This window comes from Hyla sarda, chromosome 8 (genome assembly GCF_029499605.1).
Source record: "Hyla sarda isolate aHylSar1 chromosome 8, aHylSar1.hap1, whole genome shotgun sequence".
Classification (NCBI taxonomy): Eukaryota; Metazoa; Chordata; class Amphibia; order Anura; family Hylidae; genus Hyla; species Hyla sarda.
This window is the reverse complement of record NC_079196.1, coordinates 192,076,300-192,101,022: the sequence shown is the minus strand read 5'-3', so window position 1 is coordinate 192,101,022 and position 24,723 is coordinate 192,076,300. Positions and strand designations below refer to the sequence as shown.

General features: G+C 46.6%; 1 protein-coding gene across 1 annotated transcript in view; it reads left to right on the top strand.

Annotated features, from left to right (window-relative positions):
• C8H7orf50 (chromosome 8 C7orf50 homolog) overlaps positions 1 to 22,768 on the top strand; it is a 273,243-nt gene extending 250,475 nt beyond the window's left edge. The window contains exons 5-6 of the mRNA XM_056536534.1: positions 7,320 to 7,401; positions 21,121 to 22,768. Of these exons, the coding sequence (XP_056392509.1) occupies positions 7,320 to 7,401; positions 21,121 to 21,303 (265 nt within the window). The 3' untranslated portion in view covers positions 21,304 to 22,768. The remainder of the gene's footprint in view (positions 1 to 7,319; positions 7,402 to 21,120) is intronic.
• Positions 22,769 to 24,723: the final 1,955 nt, after the last annotated feature.

Genomic DNA, 24,723 nt, shown 5'->3' with positions numbered 1-24,723 from the left:
ATTAAAAAAATCTTAACCCTTCTAGTACTTATAAGCTTCTGTATGCTCCACAGGAACTTCTTTTCCTTTTGAATTTCCTTTCTGTCTGACCACAGTGCTCTCTGCTGACACCTCTGTCCATGTCAGGAACTGTCCAGAACAGGAGAGGTTTTTGCTATGGGGATTTGCTTTCCACTCTGGACAGTCCCTAAAATGGACAGAGGTGTCAGCAGAGAGCACTGTGGTCAGACAGAAAGGAAATGCAAAAAGAAAAGAAACTCATGTGGAGTATACAGCAGCTTATAAGTACTGGAAGGATTAAGATTTTTTTTTTTTATAGAAGTAATTCACAAATCAGTTTAACTTTCTGTCATCAGTTGATTTAAAAAAAAAAAAAAAAATGTTTTCCAGTGGAGTACCCTTTTAACACATGGATGCTATGTTTGACTAAGCATGCATGTGTTTTTAAAGGAGACAGGACAATAGGCTACTAGCAAGCAAATCAAATCAGGCGTTGAATTAGAAAAGTTTTCCAATGGAGTACCCCTTTAAGGGTGGATGGGAGAAATAGTCATTGGCTGAATGAAGGTATATGGCTGCTTTTAGTCTGATAAGACAGTATTTCCCAACCAGGAGGCCTCCAGCTGTTGCAAAACTACAACTCCCAGCATGCCCGGACAGCCGAAGGCTTGCTGTGTCTGTCAGCATAGTGTCCAGGGCATGGAGGCGCTACTAGGAGACAGGCCACTGCATCAGGAGACGTGGAGAAGGCCAAAGGAGGGCAACAACCCAGCAGCAGGACCGCTACCTCCACCTTTGTTCAAGGAGGAGCAGGAGGAGCACTGTCAGAGCCCTGCAAAATGACATCCAGCAGGCGGCAAATGTGCATGTGTCCACTCATATGATCAGAAACAGACTCCATGAGGGTGGTATGAGGGCCTGACGTCCACAGGTGGGGGTTGTGCTTACAGCCCAACACCATGCAGGATGTTTGGCATATGCCAGAAAACACCAAGATTGGAAAATTCGCCACTGGCGCCCTGTGCTCTTCACAGATGAAAGCAGGTTCACACTGAGCACATGAGACAGACATAACAGAGTCTGGAGGCACCATGGAGAACATTCTGCTGCCTGCAACATTCTACAGCATGAGAGGTTTGGCGGTGGGTCAGTAATGGCTTGGGGGGGGGGGGGGGGGGGGCATTTCTTTGGGGGGCTGCACAGTCCTCCATGTGCTTGTCAGAGGTAGCCTGACTGCCATTAAGTAGCGCAATGAGATCCTCAGACCCCTTGTGAGACCATATGCTGGTGCGGTTGGTCCTGGGTTCCTCCTAATGCAAGACAATGCTAGACCTCATGTGGCTGGAGTGTGTCAGCAGTTCCTGCAAGAGGAAGACATTGATGCCATGGACTGTCCCGCCCGCTCCCCAGACCTGAATCCGATTGAGCCCATCTGGGACATCATGTCTCGCTCCGTCCACCAACGCCACGTTGCACCACAGACTGTCCAGGAGTTGGCGGATGCTTTAGTCCAGGTCTGGGAGGACATCCCTCAGGAGACCATCCGCCACCTCATCAGGAGCATGCCCAGGCATTGTAGGGAGGTCATACGGGCACGTGGAGGCCACACACACTACCGAGCCTCATTGTGACTTGTTTTAAGGACATTACATAAAGTTGGACATTACATAAAGTTGTCAGCAGAGAGCACTGTGGTCAGACAGAAAGGAAATGCAAAAAGAAAAGAAACTCATGTGGAGTATACAGCAGCTTATAAGTACTGGAAGGATTAAGATTTTTTTTTATAGAAGTAATTCACAAATCAGTTTAACTTTCTGTCATCAGTTGATTTAAAAAAAAAAAAAAAAAAATGTTTTCCAGTGGAGTACCCTTTTAACACATGGATGCTATGTTTGACTAAGCATGCATGTGTTTTTAAAGGAGACAGGACAATAGGCTACTAGCAAGCAAATCAAATCAGGCGTTGAATTAGAAAAGTTTTCCAATGGAGTACCCCTTTAAGGGTGGATGGGAGAAATAGTCATTGGCTGAATGAAGGTATATGGCTGCTTTTAGTCTGATAAGACAGTATTTCCCAACCAGGAGGCCTCCAGCTGTTGCAAAACTACAACTCCCAGCATGCCCGGACAGCCGAAGGCTGTCCGGGCAAGCTGGGATTTGTAGTTTTGCAACAGCTGGAGGCATCTTTGTTGGGAAACACTGTCATAATGGGACAGATTAGGGTTAGTATGACATTACATGGGTAAATGTCATCTCATAGTGGCTACTGTTTCTGTGTACAAGACAACAGTTAAACGGTTGTATACTAAAATAAGCGCAGTCCTTCCTACCGTTATATAATAAGACACACAGTATTATAACTCCTCTGCTGTACAATTATGGCGCCAGGACTTCTCACATCTCGGCCATATAAGAAGTGTAGAAATAGGAAGGTCGGATTTAGGATCTAAGTGTTTCTATGTGTAGCTGCTCTTGGCTATTTTTATAAGCAGAATTACAGTTTCTTGACCGGAGGGAGACTTTGCCTTCCACGAAAATATGTTGAAGAGATTAGGAAACTGCCTGATAAGTGGATGTCTCAGGCGCATTTTAGCCATAACTATCTTATTATTTCATCTACACACCCGTATCAGGGATTGTTTTTTGCGGGACCAATTGTACTTTGGTATGACACCTTTTACTGTTCCATGAAATATACTTTGAAAAAAAATTAATAATTTGTGAGGTGAAATGGAAAAAAAAAAAAAAAATGTTTCTAATTTGGGGGTTGTGTTGCTTTTTTTTTTTTTTTTTACGCTGTTTACTGTGCGGTAAAAACAAACATGTTATCTTGATACTTTAGGTCAGCACAATTACAGCAATCCCAAATTTGCATGGTTTCCATCATGTTTTACTAGTTTTCTACCCAATATATATATTTTTTTTTGCCATTTTCTATCCCCTATAACTTTTTTATATATTTGTATACCTGGCTTTATTAGGGCTCATTTTTGCTCAGTATTCTGTTGTTTTAATTTGTGCCATTGTGGTAATGAACTGATTTTTTTATCGCTATTTGCCTCTTTTTTTTTTTTTCTGGGATATGAGGTGATTTAAAAAGAAAAATTGCAATTTTAGGGTCAGCTTTGACAGCGGCTATCTAAAGGATTAATAGCTAGCTGCGGTGATTGCTGCATGCCGGCTATAAGCTGGGGGTCGCAGGGTATGGAGCCCGTCCCATACACCCTGAGTGGCACCATGACAGCCTAGATCCGTCATGTGTTTTAAAGGGGTTAAAATATTATCTCCAGATTATGGCTGGCTTGACATTAGCCTAATATATATGGATTTTTATGCTGATATTACGGCCGCAAAACCTGGCATGATTGTGCGGCTGATGACTGATCTGACAGCTGATGGTTCAAGTCATCAGAATCTCAGCTGGGCCAGGACTTGGAGCTGTAGAAATTCCTCTGTGTGATTACACCGGCCTAAAAGTTACCACCTGTCCTATGGTGGCGGCAGCACATTTGCTTGGCCATAGCTCCATTCACTTTCTATGGGGCTTCCAAACATTGCCAAGCACTCTGCTCACACCTGTCCTAGACAACGAATAGAGCAGTAGCCCAGCATGCGCCACTCCATTCACTTAGTGAACAATTTACCCTCGTTCCCATGATTGTGGGGGTCCCAGTGATTGAACCCCTACTGATCAGCTACATATCTTGGATAAACCCTTTAAATGTTGTAAGGATTTCACCCTGGGGATAGCTCGGGGATCGTCCTTGACACAGCCACAGGACACGTTTCTTCACAATAAACCGGCAAACAGCTAGTCCTCCTCGCCAGCTTGCAGGATAAATAAAAACATGAGACAGGAGCCAACCAAATCCTAGACCATCCACTTCACTGTTGTGGGTGTCACTCACAGCCCCGGCTGTGTTCTCCTCGCAAGGACCCCTGCCTCCCCCAAAAGCCACCTTGCTGTCTTCTGGGGAGAGCCCAGACTACACTGTCTGACTTCCTTTTAAACAGGCTTCCCCTCTCTGCTGCCTCATTGATTAGGCCCCAGGTGGAGGTTCCTCCAGGATCAGTTGGGGAAATACACCCTTTCCTTGCCACACTGTCACAATGGGTACTCCGGTGCTCCAGCGTTCTGAACATTTTGTTCAGAATGCTCGGAGCCAGAGGTTGTGATCGTGGTGCCATGTCCATGCCCCTTGTGATGTCACATTCATGTCTATGGGAGGCAAAGGCAAACAAATGGGACGGAGGAACAATTTTTATCAAATGACCCCATGTCTCTTCAATATCCATCCTATTCTTGTATGAATATGTGGATCAAATTGGCATTTTTGTGCCTAAATCACTATACGAGAGGAAATTTCCCCTCCCCCACTGTCTATACAAAATCCATGGTGTGTATACATTCCTCTCCATCCCGGGCATATGGAAGCTTTACGTGGTGCACCTGAAGCACATGACATCTCGCACGCTCCATTTCCAGTTTATGGAGAAGTAACTGTTTGCAATAGACGTAGTCTGGAACTCATAAAGGAGACACATGTTCTGCTCTCGGTCAGGCTCTTCGGATAGAGCCAGGCTTTGTATAGCCACTTTTCCAGACAATTTGACACAGTTTAAAAGCTTTCCTTGGCAAAGTGCTTGAAAAAAAAAAGGGAAACAGAGGAAAGGCTTACTTTTTAAACGCCATTGATGTTCACAGACCTGTCTCCATTACTAACCCGAAGCTCCAGCAGATTTACCATTGTGCATCCGTTCGGGAATAAAGGTTTCCAGGATGTGGAATTGAAAAGAGGGCGACAGCTGATGGCTCGTGTACTTATCCAACTTAATGACCTTAAGACGTATCCAACTTATGCTGTATCCAATCCAGAGGACATGGCAGAAAACAGGCAATGATTCAGCCATGCTTGGCCCTTCTTAAAGATGGTTGTTTCATCTGAGTCCAAATACTGGTACTTTTTTGACTTGGATTACCATATTTTAAAGCAATATAGAAAAAAAAAGTAATTTTTTTTACGCACCCTACTACAATCCTTATCCAAGTGTTTTTCAACCAATGTGCCTCCAGCTGTTGCAAAAAGAGAACTCCCAGCATGCTGTCCTGGCATGCTGGAAGTTCTTGTTTTGCAACAGCTGGAGGCAACACTGATGGTGAATTGCCCTTGTGGTGGAGCTGCAGAGAAATTCAACATCAAAAAGATAGGGGATAAGATGTCTGATCGCGGGGGTCCCACTGCTGGGGACCCCCACAATCTCTGCTGCAGCAACACAGACATCCAGTGCATTGAGCGATCTTCACTCCGTGACGGATGACTGGATATGCAAGGCGGAGGCTCATTATGTAATGGCCACGCCACCTCAATGCAAGTCTATGGGACTTGAATTGAGGGGGCATGGCTGTGACATCACAAGCCTCCGGTACTGCACCCAATGCTCTAAAAGAACAGCGGGTGCAGCATGGAGAGTGTTGAGGTCCCCAGCGGCAGGACCTCCCATGATCAGACATCTTATCCCCTATCCTTTGGATAGAGGATAAGATGTCTAGTGGCGGAGTACCCCTTTAAGGGCTCATTCTCACGGCGGAATTTCTCTGCTCAGAAATTGAGCTGCAGCAGCCTCCCATGGTTGTCAATGTGATTCTGCTGCACCGTGCACACTACAGAATTTCATAGAGTTGTGTCCAAAGTTATGATCAGTCTGACAGGAAGACAGATCAAGTTACAAGGTTGAATGGAATCCTTTTCTTCTGATTTACTCAAGTGGGATATTCTATCAGTATCTTATGGATAGTTTGGTTTATGCCTTTGGCATGCATTTGATACATAGCAGCCTATATCAATTTATATTAGATTTAATTAATAAATAAATTGACCGCAATTTTTTTTCCTTGGGTAGCACCCTCTTCTTAGATTGCATTTGCTACCGCAGAAACCTCACTCGGTGGTATCTGACTAATGTCACTCCAAGGATTACACGAGGCACTGTCGTCAGGGCCGCCTCTGGCTATAGGCAAAATAGGCAGCCGCCTAGAGCGAACCCTGATGGGGGCGCCACTCTGTCTGCAGCAATAAAGTTAGCCAGCATCTGAAGCACCCGCCCATACAGAAAACCCGCCACCCCAATAGTGAGGAGATTACATGAGGAGGAGGTTTGTTACAGTGTGTCACCCCAGTAGTGAGAAGATTACATGAGGAGGAGGTTTCTTATTTCTTCACAGTCTCCTTTGTGGCAGAGTGGACTGTAGGCTGTACCCGCTAAAGCTCCTTTCACACTATATTATTGTTCTGTTTAGGAACTTCCGTCAGAAGTTCCGTCACTATATCGGGGAAAACCGGCCTTTACAAAACCCCTGACGGCCGCGACTAAATCGCATTGCAGCCTATGGGGTTTTGTAACTGCCCGTTTGCACCCGTATATGCCCGTAATTCCTTACGGACGTTATATAGTGACGGGACATCGTGGCGGAAAAATTACTGCATGCACTGTATAACGTCTGTAATGAATTACGGGCATATACAGGTGCAAACGGGCAGTTACAAAACCCCATAGGCTGCAATGCGATTTAGTTGCGGCCGTCAGGGGTTTTGTAACAGCCGGTTTTCCCCGATATAGTGACAGAAATTCTGACGCAAGTTCCTAAACAGAACAATAATATTGTGTGAAAGGAGCCTCATTTTGCCACTGTGGTCCTTTATTCAAATAAAGTTTCCATGATTTGATATCAGACTGTCTTTGGTGGTAAGGAGGTTTATCTGGCACCCATATGCATTCTTTAGGAGTGCTGCCTAAACAAATTCTGAACTGGCAGCTTAAAGGGGTACTCCGCTTTCCAGCTTCCGAAAGTTTATTTTTCCGAACGCTGTGTGCGGGCTTCCGTGTTCCGAGCCGCCCCTCGTGACGTCACGAGGGGCGGCCCTGAACACGGAAGTCCGCACACAGCGTTCGGAACAATAAACTTCCGGACGCTGGGGAGCGGAGCTCCGGAAGCAGGGCAGCGGAGTACCCCTTTAATATTTACCCAAAATCTTCCATCAAGGAGATTGGGCTGGTTGGGTTTCTTCCTGCTAGAGGTGTCTGACATCTCTCCTTCTGGTACTCTGTGCAATATAGGGTCTGTATTTTTAGTGCATGGCAGCACCTCCCATTTTAAACAAATAAAAAAGGAATTCTGTACAGATGTTAACACATATCACACTGTACCCCTATTTCCCATCTATAGTGAATGATTTTCTCCCACTGATTTGTTAACCATTTTTTTTCCTTTTTAATATTATGTAATTTATTATGGTAAACCTGTTTTGCTTTGATTTCAGTTGGTCCCAAAAACGGTCAGAATGGAAGTTTCAAAAGTCAAGGCAAACCTGGCTCCTCTTGAACATGTATGACCCAGAGAAGGTAAGTCATGGCTTCAGCGTATGTTTTTATCCTGCATTTGGGAGCTTCCATGGTGGTCTTCTATAAATATATTAAAGGGGTACTCCTCCCCTAGACATCCTATCCCCTGTCCAAAGGATAGAGCATAAGATGTCTAATCGCAGGGGTCCCGCCGCTGGGGACCCCCACTATCTCCCTGCTGCACCTGGAGTTTGTTTAAAGCGTCTGGTGCAGTGCCGGAGGCTCCGGATGTCATGGCCATGCCCCCTTCCATAGACTTGCAGTAAGGGGGCGTGAACGTGACGTCACAAGCCTCTGGCCTGCATCGCCAGTCATCCGGTACGGAGTGAAGTTCGCTCCGTGCACCAGATATCTGAGGTTCTGCAATCAAGATCACTGGGGGGGCCCCAGCAGCGGGACCCCCCGCCATTAGACATCTTATCCGCTATCCTTTGGATAGGGCATAAGATGTCTAGGGGCGGAGTACCACTTTAACATTTTTCTTTGAATCTCAGTCCAAGGTTCTTTACCACAATTTCTTTTATAGAAAATCGGATTACTAAGGCTCACATTGTCGCTGCATTGCTTGACTGTTGCAAACCTGTGTTCTCTCTTTACTGCAGGTAGCACAGTGCTAATACAGCTTTTTTGCTGAACAGTTGTCAGGTGTGATCCATCTGTTGCTAAGGATATGCTGCCTAACAATCACAGGCTTTTATAAGACGTTGTCAAGCAGATGCTGTTTGCAGACTACTCTAATCTGCAATTACCCAAGTTATCCTTAGGATAGGCAATCAATATACACTGCTCAAAAAAATAAAGGGAACAGTAAGATAACACATCCTAGATCTGAATGAATGAACTAATCGTATGAAATACTTTCATCTTTACATAGTTGAATGTGCTGACAACAAAATCACACAGAAATTATCAATGGAAATCAAATGTATCAACCCATGGAGGTCTGGATATGGAGTCACACTCAAAATCAAAGTGGAAAACCACTACAGGCTGATCCAACTTTATGTAATGTCCTTAAAACAAGTCACAATGAGGCTCAGTAGTGTGTGTGGCCTCCACGTGCCCGTATGACCTCCCTACAATGCCTGGGCATGCTCCTGATGAGGTGGCGGATGGTCTCCTGAGGGATGTCCTCCCAGACCTGGACTAAAGCATCCGCCAACTCCTGGACAGTCTGTGGTGCAACGTGGCGTTGGTGGATGGAGCGAGACATGATGTCCCAGATGGGCTCAATCAGATTCAGGTCTGGGGAGCGGGCGGGCCGGTCCATAGCATCAATGCCTTCCTCTTGCAGGAACTGCTGACACACTCCAGCCACATGAGGTCTAGCATTGTCTTGCATTAGGAGGAACCCAGGGCCAACCGCACCAGCATATGGTCTCACAAGGGGTCTGAGGATCTCATTGCGGTACTTAATGGCAGTCAGGCTACTTCTGACAAGCACATGGAGGACTGTGCAGCCCCCCAAAGAAATGCCCCCCCCCCCCCAAGCCATTACTGACCCACCGCCAAACCTCTCATGCTGTAGAATGTTGCAGGCAGCAGAATGTTCTCCATGGTGTCTCCAGACTCTGTTATGTCTGTCTCATGTGCTCAGTGTGAACCTGCTTTCATCTGTGAAGAGTACAGGGCGCCAGTGGCGAATTTTCCAATCTTGGTGTTTTCTGGCATATGCCAAACATCCTGCATGGTGTTGGGCTGTAAGCACAACCCCCACCTGTGGACGTCAGGCCCTCATACCACCCTCATGGAGTCTGTTTCTGATCATATGAGTGGACACATGCACATTTGCCGCCTGCTGGATGTCATTTTGCAGGGCTCTGGCAGTGCTCCTCCTGCTCCTCCTTGAACAAAGGTGGAGGTAGCGGTCCTGCTGCTGGGTTGTTGCCCTCCTTTGGCCTTCTCCACGTCTCCTGATGCACTGGCCTGTCTCCTAGTAGCGCCTCCATGCTCTGGACACTATGCTGACAGACACAGCAAGCCTTTGGCTGTCTGGGCATGCTGGGAGTTGTAGTTTTGCAGCATCTGGAGGGCCACAGTTTGGAGACCACTGCATTTATTAATTTTTTTGCAATTTTGGGTAGTCTTCTCAAACCTTCTCTGTATGACACCCCATATGACAGCACATTGAGGGTCTTTGGATCTTGTTTGGCAGTACAGCCTCCTGAGACCTGAACAATTGCACTGTTACACAAATGACATTTATTGAACCCAATGCTAAAATTTCTAAAGCTTAAGAAATGCTCTTCCCAGTTTGAAAATTTAAGGACCCTGCAGGTTTGTAAAGTGCCGCCCTCATTTACACTTACAAGAATCGCTGCGTAGCCCCCCACCCTAATAACTACACTGGTTACAGAGTCATCATACGTTGTGGGATGAGGTTGGTTTAGTGGAGGCTTTCCCTACAAGTCATTTTAAGTTCACCATGACTAATATATTATGAATCATGAAACGGAGGTCATTGCTGGATTGGGAGTACATGGGAGGTGGAATGTGTTTTGGAAAATAATTCTAGCGAAAGTTTTTAATAACAAGATGATCAGAATCCACGTGAGACAGTCTCATAACATGTGTAATCTGCGCTGCTGGGAATAAAAGACGAGCGGTATACTGCCCCCTTCTGCTCAGCTCTGCAATAGCTCCTGGATCCAGAGAAATAAAACAAGATCTTAAGAGGTCGTCATTCTGTATAAAGCTTTTCTGGCTAAATTTAGACATTTGGTATTGATGAAATGCAATCGTTTTAACCAAAAATACATAGGATAGTGACCATTACCATCGTTTGCTTCTTCTCTTTTGCCTCCTATGCCCCGTTTTCACTTATAGCACCATCCATGGCTATATGAAATTCTGTAATAGCTTGATCATTCCCATTGAATCGAAACCTACAGAATATTCTGGTTTTGATTTGACTAGGCTTATAGAATGCTGCAACATTACAGCCATCATTACTAAAAACTGTACAAAAGATTTGTTTTAACCTGCCTGGTTTTGTTACGTTAACCTGTCAGTGATGACAAGGTGATTTTTGGGCTCTCACCGCTATTGTTGAGCCGCTGATAATCCTTTCCATACTTCACAGCTTTTCTTGGTGCTGTGTGAGAAAAAATAGGACAGCAATAGTAAGGGGTTACATCACAAAAGCAGCCCTTGTCTAAGCAGCAAACCAGTGCTGCTGATGACATGCTAAAGGGAAGGGAAGGGAAGAGGGGATTACAGCAGGATGGATGAGTGTGCATCGCAAATGCAGCCTTGGTCTAAGCAGCGAACCACTGCTACTGATGACATGCTAAAGCAGTGTTTCTCAAGCGCGGTCCTCAAGTACCCCCAGTAGGTCATGTTTTTTGGGGGGGATTTCCTTAGTCTTTCACATGTGATATAATTCTGGTCAGTGAATCAGGCATCACCACAGTTATATCACCTGTGAAAGACTTAAGGAAATACTGAAAATATGACCTGTTGGGGGTACTTAAATGGGCACTTTTGATATGTTGTAAAGCATGTATAACCAATAGGTTTTGCAATTGCTTTCATTAGAAAATATTCAGTATTTCATACTGAAAAAGCCAGTCAAACAACTGACCCCCTCCCTGCTTGGACACATACTAGTCCTCCTGTGTCCATGCATCATCACCTATGTCATGGACACACTTCCTTGATTGACAGCTGTGAGCGTAGGGCTCACAGCTGGAGGAAAAATCCTCCCACTGTCAGCTTGTGTCCCGCTACTGTCAGTGAGGACTAGCTAGGAGTTGTAGTTTTGCTAATGCTAGGGGAGATGTGAGCAGACAGCGTACTGAGGGAGGGGGCGGAGACCTGCTCAGTGAGGCCACGCCCCCTCCTTTTGAGAGGAATTCAGAGTAGTGAGCTAAATTAAAAGTGTAATAAAAAAAAAAAATAAAGGTGCTAGACACATAAAAATTACATGTACATGGTCAGGATTAGGTACTGAGTGATATATAAAAAAAAATGTTTTTTTGTTGGATCTGATGGGTACGCTTTAATGACCGTGCTTGAGAAACACTGTGCTAAAGAGAGGGGGAGAGGGGATTACAGCAGGATGGATAGGTGTACATCACAAAAGCAACCCTGGTCTATGCAATGAACTGCTACCGCTGATTCTGCACAAGGGACAGCTGTCTAAAACTCTATGGGTGTTCAAAGATAAGGGGAAGCATTGATTTACCTTTTAAGCACAACATTGACCCTCTTAAAGAGGCAGAAAGGTTTAGTGTGCATGTACACAGTCCAGGTTTTCTCCTGCACCTAGAACAATCTAAACACCACCCAAACTTTGTGTTCATCTTCTTTTCTCTGCTGCTAGTGACAGAATTTCCCGACCAATAGGCCGTGGACAGCAGTATTCAGGGAGGGGAGATACCCAGTGGCCAAGACTTTGGTGTTTTTTTTTGTGGAGTAAGGAGTAATTTTTTGGTAAAGAAAGTGATTTACAAATGTATAAATTATTGAATGATTGGAAGTTGTTTAAAAAGACACAGCCCATTTAACAGAACAGTCAAGGTCTATAGAGTGTAGTTGGACTCACAGGCCAATGGTTTTGGAGTGATGAAGCAGAGCTGTACTTGTTACTTGAAGACGTGCAGCTCCTGGCTGGTCAATTCCACACCATTTAACCTGGTGAGATGACTCTTTCGCCCCTCTGAGCGAGCATGTAAATGGCTGATCTCATTGTACACTTGGCTCTGTCTCCAGAATATCTAAGACTTACAAGTTAATGTCTCGGGACGGCCGTCCAACTGTTTTGCTTTTCATTAGCACAAGCTACCGTAACATCCCACACAATGGACCAGATGTTTTCTGCAGCTGAACAGGAATGATGTCAGAAAGCCAGCGTGCGCTCACCACACCTGGCTCTTATAACTGATGGCTTCCACTTCACTGCCCATCCTGCGGGTTACCTTATGTCTACAATGGTGGGATACAACAGTGAAGAGGGATTTCACCTGGGTAGGAAGTGGCACATGTCAGGGTGCAATGTAGGGGGCCGATGAGGAACAAAACCCAAAGGAAATCACCCGGATTAGCAAAAACAATTCTATTCAAGAGATTATAACTGAAGGAGGCAGAAGAGGAGCAGAGCTCGGGCAGAACAGTCACATAGTTGTATGTAAGCATACTATGCAATATATTTAAATACAGACAGGCAAATGTCCATATGTCAGTCAGAACAGAATTTCTGTCTGTAATAAACCTGTGTGAACAAATCCTAAGATTCTTATTGGATATTACACCTAATTGGAAGGCAATAAATCAAAGCTAATAATCAGATGAAAACATACAGCTTCAGATCCCTGCCCCAGATACTGAAAAACATCCCCACAGCATAATGCTGCCCCCACCATGATCACTGTAGGGATGGTATTGGGCAGGGGATGGGCAGTACCTGGTTTCCTCCAGACATGATGCTGCCCCCACCATGATCACTGTAGAGATGGTATTGGGCAGGGGATGGGCAGTACCTGGTTTCCTCTATACATGATGCTGCCCCCACCATGATCACTGTAGGGATGGTATTGGGCAGGTGATGGGCAGTACCTGGTTTCCTCCAGACATGATGCTGCCCCCCACCATGATCACTGTAGAGATGGTATTGGGCAGGTGATGGGCAGCGCCTGGTATCCTCCAGACATGATGCTGCCCCCACCATGATCACTGTAGGGATGGTATTGGCTGGTGATGGGCAGTGCCTGGTTTCCTCCAGACATGATGCTGCCCCCACCATGATCACTGTAGAGATGGTATTGGGCAGGGGATGGGCAGTACCTGGTTTCCTCTATACATGATGCTGCCCCCACCATGATCACTGTAGGGATGGTATTGGGCAGGGGATGGGCAGTGCCTGATTCCCTCAAGATATGATGCTGCCCCCACCATGATCACTGTAGGGATGGTATTGGGCAGGTGATGGGCAGTGCCTAGTTCCCTCAAGACATGATGCTGCCCCCACCATGATCACTGTAGGGATGGTATTGGGCAGGTGATGGGCAGTGCCTAGTTCCCTCAAGATATGATGCTGCCCCCACCATGATCACTGTAGGGATGATATTGGGCAGGTGATGGGCAGTGCCTGGTTTCCCCCAGACATGATGCTGACCCCACCATTATCACTGTAGGGATGGTATTGAGCAGGTGATGGTCAGTGCCTGGTTTCCTCCAGACATAATGCTGACCCCACCATGATCACTGTAGGGATTGTATTGGGCAGGTGATGGGCAGTGCCTGGTTTCCTCCAGACATGATGCTGACCCCACCATGATCACTGTAGGGATGGTATTGGGCAGGTGATAGGCAGTGCCTGTTTCCTCCAGACATGATGCTGCCCCCACCATGATCACTGTAGGGATGGTATTGGGCAGGTGATAGGCAGTGCCTGGTTTCCCCCAGACATGATTCTGCCCCCACCATGACCACTGTACGGATGGTATTGGGCAGTGCCTGGTTTCCTCCAGACATGATGCTGCCCCCACCATGATCACTGTAGGGATGATATTGGGGAGGTGATGGGCAGTGCCTGTTTCCTCCAGACATGATGCGGCCCCCACCATGATCACTGTAGGGATGGTATTGGGCAGCTGATGGGCAGTGCCTGGTTTCCTCCAGACATTATGCTGCTCCCACCATGATCACTGTAGGGATGGTGATGGGCAGTGCCTGTTTCCTCCAGACATGATGCTGCCCCCACCATGATCAGTGTAGGGATGGTATTGGGCAGGTGATGGGCAGTGCCTGGTTTCCTCCAGACATTATGCTGCTCCCACCATGCTTCACTGTAAGGATGGTATTGGGCAGGTGATGGGCAGTGCCTGGTTTCCTCCAGACATGATGCTGCCCCCACCATGATCACTGTAGGGATGGTATTGGGCAGGTGATGGGCAGTGCCTGGTTTCCTCCAGACATGATGCTGACCCCACCATGATCACTGTAGGGATGGTATTGGGCAGGTGATAGGCAGTGCCTGGTTTCCCCCAGACATGATTCTGCCCCCACCATGACCACTGTACGGATGGTATTGGGCAGTGCCTGGTTTCCTCCAGACATGATGCTGCCCCCACCATGATCACTGTAGGGATGATATTGGGCAGGTGATGGGCAGTGCCTGTTTCCTCCAGACATGATGCGGCCCCCACCATGATCACTGTAGGGATGGTATTGGGCAGGTGATGGGCGGTGCCTGGTTTCCTCCAGACATTATGCTGCTCCCACCATGATCACTGTAGGGATGGTGATGGGCAGTGCCTGTTTCCTCCAGACATGATGCTGCCCCCACCATGATCAGTGTAGGGATGGTATTGGGCAGGTGATGGGCAGTGCCTGGTTTCCTCCAGACATTATGCTGCTCCCACCATGCTTCACTGTAGGGATGGTATTGGGCAGGTGACGGGCAGTGCCTGGTTTCCTCCAGACATGATGCTGCCCCCACCATGATCACTGTAGGGATGGTATTGGGCAGGTGATGGGCAGTGCCTGGTTTCCTCCAGACATAATGCTGACCCCACCATGATCACTGTAGGGATGGTATTGGGCAGGTGATGGGCAGTGCCTGGTTTCCCCCAGACATGATTCTGCCCCCACCATGATCACTGTACGGATGGTATTGGGCAGGTGAAGGGCAGCGCCTGGTTTCCTCCAGACATGATGCTGCCCCCACCATACTTCACTGTAGGGATGGTATTGGCTGGTGATGGGCAGTGCCTGGTTTCCTCCAGACATGATGCTGCCCCCACCATGATCACTGTAGGGATGGTATTGGGCATGTGATGGGCAGTGCCTCGTTTTCTCCAGACATGATGCTGCCCCCACCATGATCACTGTAGGGATGGTATTGGGCAGGTGATGAGGAGTGCCTGGTTTCCTCCAGACATGATTCTGCCTCCACCAAACTTCACTGTAGGGATGGTATTGGGCAGGTGATGGGCAGTGCCTGGTTTCCCCCAGACATTATGCTGCCCCCACCATGATCACTGTAGGGATGGTATTGGGCAGGTGATGGGCAGTGCCTGGTTTCCCCCAGACATGATTCTGCCCCCACCATGATCACTGTAGGGATGGTGATGGGCAGTGCCTGGTTTCCTCCAGACATGATGCTGCCCCCACCATGATCAGTGTAGGGATGGTATTGGGCAGGTGATGGGCAATGCCTGGTTTCCTCCAGACATTATGCTGCCCCCACCATACTTCACTGTAGGAATGGTATTGGCTGGTTATGGGCAGTGCCTGGTTTCCTCCAGACATGATGCTGCCCCCACCATGATCAGTGTAGGGATGGTATTGGGCAGGTGATGGGCAGTGCCTGGTTTCCTCCAGACATTATGCTGCTCCCACCATGCTTCACTGTAGGGATGGTATTGGGCAGGTGACGGGCAGTGCCTGGTTTCCTCCAGACATGATGCTGCCCCCACCATGATCACTGTAGGGATGGTATTGGGCAGGTGATGGGCAGTGCTTGGTTTCCCGCAGACATGATGCTGACCCCACCATGATCACTGAAGGGATGGTATTGGGCAGGTGATGGGCAGTGCCTGGTTTCCCCCAGACATGATTCTGCCCCCACCATGATCACTGTAGGGATGGTGATGGGCAGTGCCTGGTTTCCTCCAGACATGATGCTGCCCCCACCATGATCAGTGTAGGGATGGTATTGGGCAGGTGATGGGCAATGCCTGGTTTCCTCCAGACATTATGCTGCCCCCACCATACTTCACTGTAGGGATGGTATTGGCTGGTTATGGGCAGTGCCTGGTTTCCTCCAGACATGATGCTGCCCCCACCATGATCAGTGTAGGGATGGTATTGGGCAGGTGATGGGCAGTGCCTGGTTTCCTCCAGACATTATGCTGCTCCCACCATGCTTCACTGTAGGGATGGTATTGGGCAGGTGACGGGCAGTGCCTGGTTTCCTCCAGACATGATGCTGCCCCCACCATGATCACTGTAGGGATGGTATTGGGCAGGTGATGGGCAGTGCCTGGTTTCCCCCAGACATGATGCTGACCCCACCATTATCACTGTAGGGATGGTATTGGGCAGGTGATGGGCAGTGCCTGGTTTCCTCCAGACATAATGCTGACCCCACCATGATCACTGTAGGGATGGTATTGGGCAGGTGATGGGCAGTGCCTGGTTTCCCCCAGACATGATTCTGCCCCCACCATGATCACTGTACGGATGGTATTGGGCAGGTGAAGGGCAGCGCCTGGTTTCCTCCAGACATGATGCTGCCCCCACCATGATCACTGTAGGGATGGTATTGGGCAGGTGATGGGCAGTGCCTCGTTTTCTCCAGACATGATGCTGCCCCCACCATGATCACTGTAGGGATGGTATTGGGCAGGTGATGAGGAGTGCCTGGTTTCCTCCAGACATGATTCTGCCTCCACCAAACTTCACTGTAGGGATGGTATTGGGCAGGTGATGGGCAGTGCCTGGTTTCCCCCAGACATGATGCTGCCCCCACCATGATCACTGTAGGGATGGTATTGGGCAGGTGATGGGCAGTGCTTGGTTTCCCGCAGACATGATGCTGACCCCACCATGATCACTGAAGGGATGGTATTGGGCAGGTGATGGGCAGTGCCTGGTTTCCCCCAGACATGATTCTGCCCCCACCATGATCACTGTAGGGATGGTGATGGGCAGTGCCTGGTTTCCTCCAGACATGATGCTGCCCCCACCATGATCAGTGTAGGGATGGTATTGGGCAGGTGATGGGCAATGCCTGGTTTCCTCCAGACATTATGCTGCCCCCACCATACTTCACTGTAGGGATGGTATTGGCTGGTTATGGGCAGTGCCTGGTTTCCTCCAGACATGATGCTGCCCCCACCATGATCACTGTAGGGATGGTATTGGGCAGGTGATGGGCAGTGCCTTGGTTCCCCCAGACATGATGCTGCCCCCACCATGATCACTGTAGGGATGGTATTGGACAGGTGATGGGCAGTGCCTGGTTTCCTCCAGACATGATGCTGCCCCCACCATGATCACTGTAGGGATGGTATTGGGCAGGTGATGGGCAGTGTCTGGGTTCCTCCAGACATGATGCTGCCCCCACCATGATCACTGTAGGGATGGTATTGGGCAGGTGATGGGAAGTGCCGGGTTTCCCCCAGACATGATGCTGCCCCCACCATGATTACTGTAGGGATGGTATTGGACAGGTGATGGGCAGTGCCTTGGTTCCCCCAGACATGATGCTGCCCCCACCATGATCACTGTAGGGATGGTATTGGACAGGTGATGGGCAGTGCCTGGTTTCCTCCAGACATGATGCTGCCCCCACCATGATCACTGTAGGGATGGTATTGGGCAGGTGATGGGCAGTGTCTGGGTTCCTCCAGACATGATGCTGCCCCCACCATGATCACTGTAGGGATGGTATTGGACAGGTGATGGGCAGTGCCTGGTTTCCTCCAGACATGATGCTGCCCCCACCATGATCACTGTAGGGATGGTATTGGGCAGGTGATGGGCAGTGTCTGGGTTCCTCCAGACATGATGCTGCCCCCACCATGATCACTGTAGGGATGGTATTGGGCAGGTGATGGGAAGTGCCGGGTTTCCCCCAGACATGATGCTGCCCCCACCATGATTACTGTAGGGATGGTATTGGACAGGTGATGGGCAGTGCCTTGGTTCCCCCAGACATGATGCTGCCCCCACCATGATCACTGTAGGGATGGTATTGGACAGGTGATGGGCAGTGCCTGGTTTCCTCCAGACATGATGCTGCCCCCACCATGATCACTGTAGGGATGGTATTGGGCAGGTGATGGGCAGTGTCTGGGTTCCTCCAGACATGATGCTGCCCCCACCATGATCACTGTAGGGATGGTATTGGGCAGGTGATGGGAAGTGCCGGGTTTCCCCCAGACATGATACTGTTTGGTTGTATTTCTGAAGTCTCTTGAAGATTCCGGCAGTGTCAGGCTTGGGCCCTTTTTTCACCCTTCATGGCCATACATACATTTCTGACTCAGCTTTACAGGCTGTTTTTTCCACCTCATTGATTGGTTGTAGTACTAATATGCATTGTCAGCTGTGAGACCTTCTATAGACAGAGGTCGGCCTTTCTAAATAATTTCTAATCAATCTTTTCCAAGTGTAATAGTAAGGAGTTGAAATGCTAATGTCCAGGTATTTTTTTTTTCAGTTGTAATTAATTTTGTTAAAAATGTAAAATTCTGTTTTTGCATTCCCAGTATAGGGTATTAAGTGAGAATTGTGTCAGCACAAGACCATCAAAATTACAAAATGGGAAAAAATGTTAAGGGTCTGGAAACTTTTTAAATGCATTGATAAACTGTGACATTTTGATACAGGATGTTATATGATTATTCTTTTAAATGACATATCTGCCTCGTTTTGCACCACTGACAATGTGTTTACTTACAATATACCAGTGAATCAGACCATAATACTCCGCTGCATGTCAGCCCCATCTGCTGGCAGTAAAGTGAAATGCAGCGATTTACTCCAGTTTAAGTAAATGCCTCAAAAAGGGGAAACTAAAAAGTATAATCACATGTACAAAAAAATAAGCTCCATGAAATATTCAGTCTCTCCAGCCTCTTTAGATGTGGGATAAATCCATTGAGATATATGAGCCTCCCACATCAAAGGACATATATATATACACACACACAATATCACAACCTTTTTTTCCCCTTTTAACCAGTTCAAAGCCAGTCCAGTTTCGCCCATTCAAAACCCCATACATTTTCTTTGTTTGTAGGTTACCTGCAGATTTGAAACCTATAAAAACTTTTCCTAATTGTATATTAAAGGGGTATTCCAGGCCAAAACTTTATTTATATATATCAACTGGCTCCGGAAAGTTAAACAGATTTGTAAATTACTTCTATTAAAAAATCTTAATCCTTCCAATAGTTATTAGCTTCTGAAGTTGTGTTGCTGCTTTCTGATGTCTCACGTCCCGGGAGCTGTGCAGTTCCTATGGGGATATTCTCCCATCATGCACAGCTCCCGGGACGTGACATCATCATTGATCAGTTAGACAGAAAATTTCAGAAGCTAATAACTATTGGAAGGATTAAGATTTTTTAATAGAAGTAATTTACAAATCTGTTTAACTTTCCGGAGCCAGTGGATATATATTAAAAAAGGTTTTGCCTGGAATACCCCTTTAAAATAATTTATTGATAGATAGGGATGTATGTATATATATATATATATAATATATTTTTTTTTTTTTTTTTTTTTTTACAATTTTTTGTGATGGGCAAAATGTAAAAATCAAAGTAAAAACAAACTGGAAAAAAAAAAGTTGGAAAAAACTACTTCTGTTATGATTGTATGTGTGTGTACGTGTGTGTATATATATATATATATTATATATATTTTTTTTTTTTATATTATCTTTATTTAATAATTTTCATTTTGTTTTGACTTTTGTATGCTTTTTCTTTCTTGTGCTAATTTTCTCTGTAATTGTGGCTGTAATATAAGTCCCATTTACAGGAGGAATAAAGCTCCTAACACTCAATACATTGCTGTACTGAGTTTGCATATTCCAATCCCATCAGCTGGTGATCTTGTATTTACTGGGACGGAAGCCTTATCGCTGCCTGTTGTACTGTGTATACAGCGTTCATTAATGCCATATATACAGCGATCAGGAAGGTAGGATTAGTTATAACCTGTGGCTGTCTTCTCTCGAGAGTCCGACTGTCTCTATTTTATGAGCTTTAACTGCTTGAAGCCGTGTGCGGTACAGTACATTTATAGTGCTGCCACCTGGGCCTTAACACACACAGTCCTATATTTACAGCATGTTTGCCCCCCGCTCCAGAGCTTGCTCCATAGACAGTGAGTGATGGCTGCTCTCAGCAGCTGGCACTCATCGCTAATGACCATCATCAGTGATCATGCTGATGGTGGCCATTAACCTCTTAAATGCTGCTCACTGATATGCACCTCTGCATTCTTACTGTGGGGATGTCTGTTATGGTTATGGCAGCCGTAGGTCTTCTGAAGGCCTCTTTGTTGGCCATTGGTTGGTCTGCTAATAGAGTCAACCCCGGGCTTCCCTCCTTGTTAGGGTACTTTTACATGGGTAGATACAGTAGCTACATGGTCTGAGCGCCAATCAACTGCATATAAGTTTATTAATGCTTGTTAAAAAGACCCTTCAATGGGCCCAATTGTTAGCAGCAAATGGCCGTCCCAATGGTCTATAGGTCAAACATGCAGCCATTCACTTTCAGTATTATCGTCGTATCCTCTTTATACATGTAGAGAGTTGCTGCCGACTATCAAATGATTTAGTACCACGTGACCCTGGCGATCAGCTCATCACTGCCTTTCGCACATGATAACTTTCGGCCCACTTAGCTGATAACCACTCCCTCTAAGAAGTCCTTAAAGGGGTAATCTGGCCAAAGAGCAGCATCTGTAATCTATGCTGGGCTGCGTCTCCAGTCTCAGAAAGCTCTTTGTTTCCAGGACTGGGGACGTGACATGAAGTCACACCGCGCCCCCTCTATTCATGTCTATGGGAGGGGGCGTGGTGGCCCCCTCCCATAGACATGAACGGAGGGGGCGTGGAGTTACGTGACGTCCCCAGTCCCGGAAAAAAAGAGCGTTCCGAGACTGAAGACACAGCCCAGCATAGAATGTTATATAGAATAGAATCTTATCCCCTTAAGTACTAAAATTCTGTCCCCATTTTATTTGTTCTAGATCTCTGACAAATACTTCAAGAATCTCTTGGCTTACATGGTGGATCTGAAGGGCAGCGCTCGTGAGATCACCGTGAAGAAAGCAGAGGAGTACATGAAGGAGTACGACAAGCGTGAGGCTCAGGAGGAGTCCGATGAACCAAGGATAGAGAGAATCCGAGAAGTATTACAGCTTTTGTGTTAGAGGCGGTGTCATTTATATTCTGCCAACATTGTAATACTTCACTCATTTCTACATACTTGTACTTTTTCACTTAAAGAGGAAATAAATGTTTTCAAATCAACTGGTGCCTGAAAGTTAAACAGATTTGTAAATTACTTCTATTTAAAAAAATCTTAATCCTTCCAGTACTTATCAGCTGCTGTATAAAACAGAGAAATTTGTGCAGTTCTTTCCAGTCTGACCACAGTGCTCTCTGCTGACACCTCTGTCCATGTCAGGAACTGTCCAGATTAGAATCATATCTCCATAGAAAACCTCTCCTGCTCTGGACAGTTCCTGATACGGACAGTGGTGTCAGCAGAGAGCACTGTGGTCAGACAGAGAAGAACTTCACAAATTTCTCTGTAGTATCTGTTTTAAAGTATCTGTAGTATACAGCAGCTGATAAGTACTAGAAGGTTTAAGATTTTTAAATAGAAGTCATTTGCAAATCTGTTTAACTTTCTTGCACCAGTTGCTTTGAAAAAAAATTCCCATCGACGTTCCCCTTTAATGCCGATGCTGCATAATGACCGATCATAACATCAGTGCCTGTGTGTGATTTCTTGCTGACTCCAAATCTGGTACCAGAATATACCTCTGGATTAACAACCCTTCTCCATACTCTAGTGCAGTATTTCCCAACCAGGGTGCTACACTCCTTAGTGACATCACGCCACACCCCCTCCATTCATGTCTATGGGAGGCCGTCACGCCCCCTCCCATAGACATGAATGGAGGGGCGTGGCCGTCACGTCCCCTTCTCGGAGGCAGCTCCCGGCACAGAATGCCAGGGGCCGCACCGAGATCGTTGGGGTCCTCAGCGGCGGGGCCCATGCGACCATACATCTGATCACTTATCCTTTGGATAGGGGTAAGATATATAAACTAGGGATCGACCGATTATCGGTTTGGCCGATATTCACGATTTTCTAAGTTATCGGCAATTACCTTGCTGATAATGCGGGCGCTTTAAATGAATGAACTGCAGCAGCTTTTGCGGGGCCAGAGACCGCCGTTGCCCACTTCTCTCCCCCTGCCTGTCCTGAGTCCAACCACCGCCGCTACCCGATTGCTGTGGGCTGCGCAATGATGAGTGACATCCTCAACACGACGTCACCGTCAGTGGCCTGGTGCACAGTGACAGCTCAGGACCCCACCGGAGCCAGAAGTGGCGCGGACCCCGGGAACAGGTAATTATAAAACCGGGGAGGCAATGGGGCAGTGGCAGTGGTTGGACTCAGGACAGGCAGGAGAGAGAAGCGGGCGGCGGCGGTGATTGGACTCAGGACCCCAGGACAGGCAGGGGGAGAGAAGCGGGTGGCGGCGGCGGCGGTCTCTGGCCCCGCAAAAGGCGCTGCAGTTCATTGATTTAAAGCGCCCGCTTTAAATAATTGATCTGCAGCAGCCTCTGCGGGACCAGAAACAGTTTATTTTACCAAGGATATTTTTTTTGGGGGGGGGGTGGGTTTGGGGGCTTGGGGATTAAAATGCATGGAATATCGGTGTAAGTTATCGGCTATCGGCCTGAAAGTTCACAGGTTATCGGTAGCGGTTCTAAAATATCAATATCGGTCGATCCCTAATATAAACCCGGAATACCCCTTTAAATTAACCGAGTAGGAAATCTCCTCCATTGCAAACTGATTTGACCAATGGATTGTAATGGCCGGTGAATTGGTAAAAATGTGAATTGGGCAAAAATAGTGATAGTCTGTAGTTGCCTTAACAAGGAGTTAAACATGATATTTCTGACGTTTGGAAATTCTTTTTTCATGTACTTTTTTTTATTCCTTTGTGTTGGAGTTTTTAATTTGTTTATTGTTCTCATAGTTCATCTGACTTTATTAAAGGCAATACAAGTTTTTCCTTTATAGTAAGTGTCTACACTTCCTGCTTTGTCTGATTTTATTCTATGTATGAAGACTATGTAGATTGTGTCATTGTGTCTTAACCCATAACATTCCATCTCTACTCATTTCAGGATATCACTTGAAAAATGGGGTCACTACATAGAAGTAGTCATTGGGTGTTCATGTAGTCGGAGAGTCATCACCTACCATAATGCTGACATTATACAGAGCAGTAATGTGGGGGGGGGGGTGCATATCTTCTTCCTAGTTGTCACTATGAACAGTAACAGGTGTAACTTCCAAGGGAATGGTGTGTTTCAGCGGCACTGACCAGGAAGAGGCACATCAGGTGGATGGATAATTTATTGGAACAAGAATGCAACGCGTTTCACCGCGCATGCGCGGTGAAACGCGTTGCATTCTTGTTCCAATAAATTATCCATCCACCTGATGTGCCTCTTCCTGGTCAGCACCGCTGACACTCACCATTCCCTTGGAAGTTACACCTGTTAGGCTAGGTTCACATCATGATTTAATCATCCGATTATCGGACCGTAAAATCGATTGCAAAAAATAGTATACAATCGTATGTAAAAATTTCTTTGCTTTTTGATTTTAAAATTGTATCCAAAAATTGTACAGATGAAAATTCCATCCGATTTTCAATAAAAATCTGATTCTGTTTTTAAAATGAATATGTACGCCAATGGCAATAAAGTTAAGTGTATGTGTTTTGAAGTCTACTGCGCATGCGTACTAAAAAATCGTCTGCGATTAATCTGACAGTCACACGATTCCATGCGATTTACATAGACATCAATAATAATAAAAAAATCGGACACAATTTTTTTTTTTTTTTTTTTTAATACTTTATTTTAGATTTATTATTTCCAACAGGGAACACAGATAAAAGAAGAACAGGGAAGGTCATATGGTCCATCCAATGTCAAATCTACAAGGAGTATACAGTTACGTAAATATACATAATAAGGTAAAGAAGAATAAAAAAAAAACATAGGAATACAGGAAAGCAATACAGAAATCGTAATGTAAGGCACTACAACTGTTCGATCCAAGTAAACCATGCATCAATACGTTGTTTAGAAAGTCCTAACCGCTTAGCTATGAGTCCCTCAAGGGTGAGGTTATTGCGTATCTCCGCTTTAATGGCTGGGAGGGCAGGAACGTCTGTTGACTTCCAGCACCTAGCAATCGCCGTTCGAGCCACAGTGAGAACCTGGAACAGGATCGTAGTGTGTGTGGGAAGCAACAGTTCTACACCCAGAGTTAACAGGGCCACCTCTGGACCCCAAGGGAAGGGAACCATGAGTAAGGAGACAAGCAGGCTCCTCACTTGCTCCCAGAACGGTCGCACTTCAGGGCAAGACCACCATACATGTAACAGCGACCCCTCTTCCGCCCTGCATCTCCAACACAATGGGGGGACCGATGGGAACATCTTAGCCAATCTGACAGGGGTGTAGTACCATCTATATAGGAGCTTGCGGGACGCCTCAAAGTGAGAAGCACACCTAGAGTGTTTTTTAGG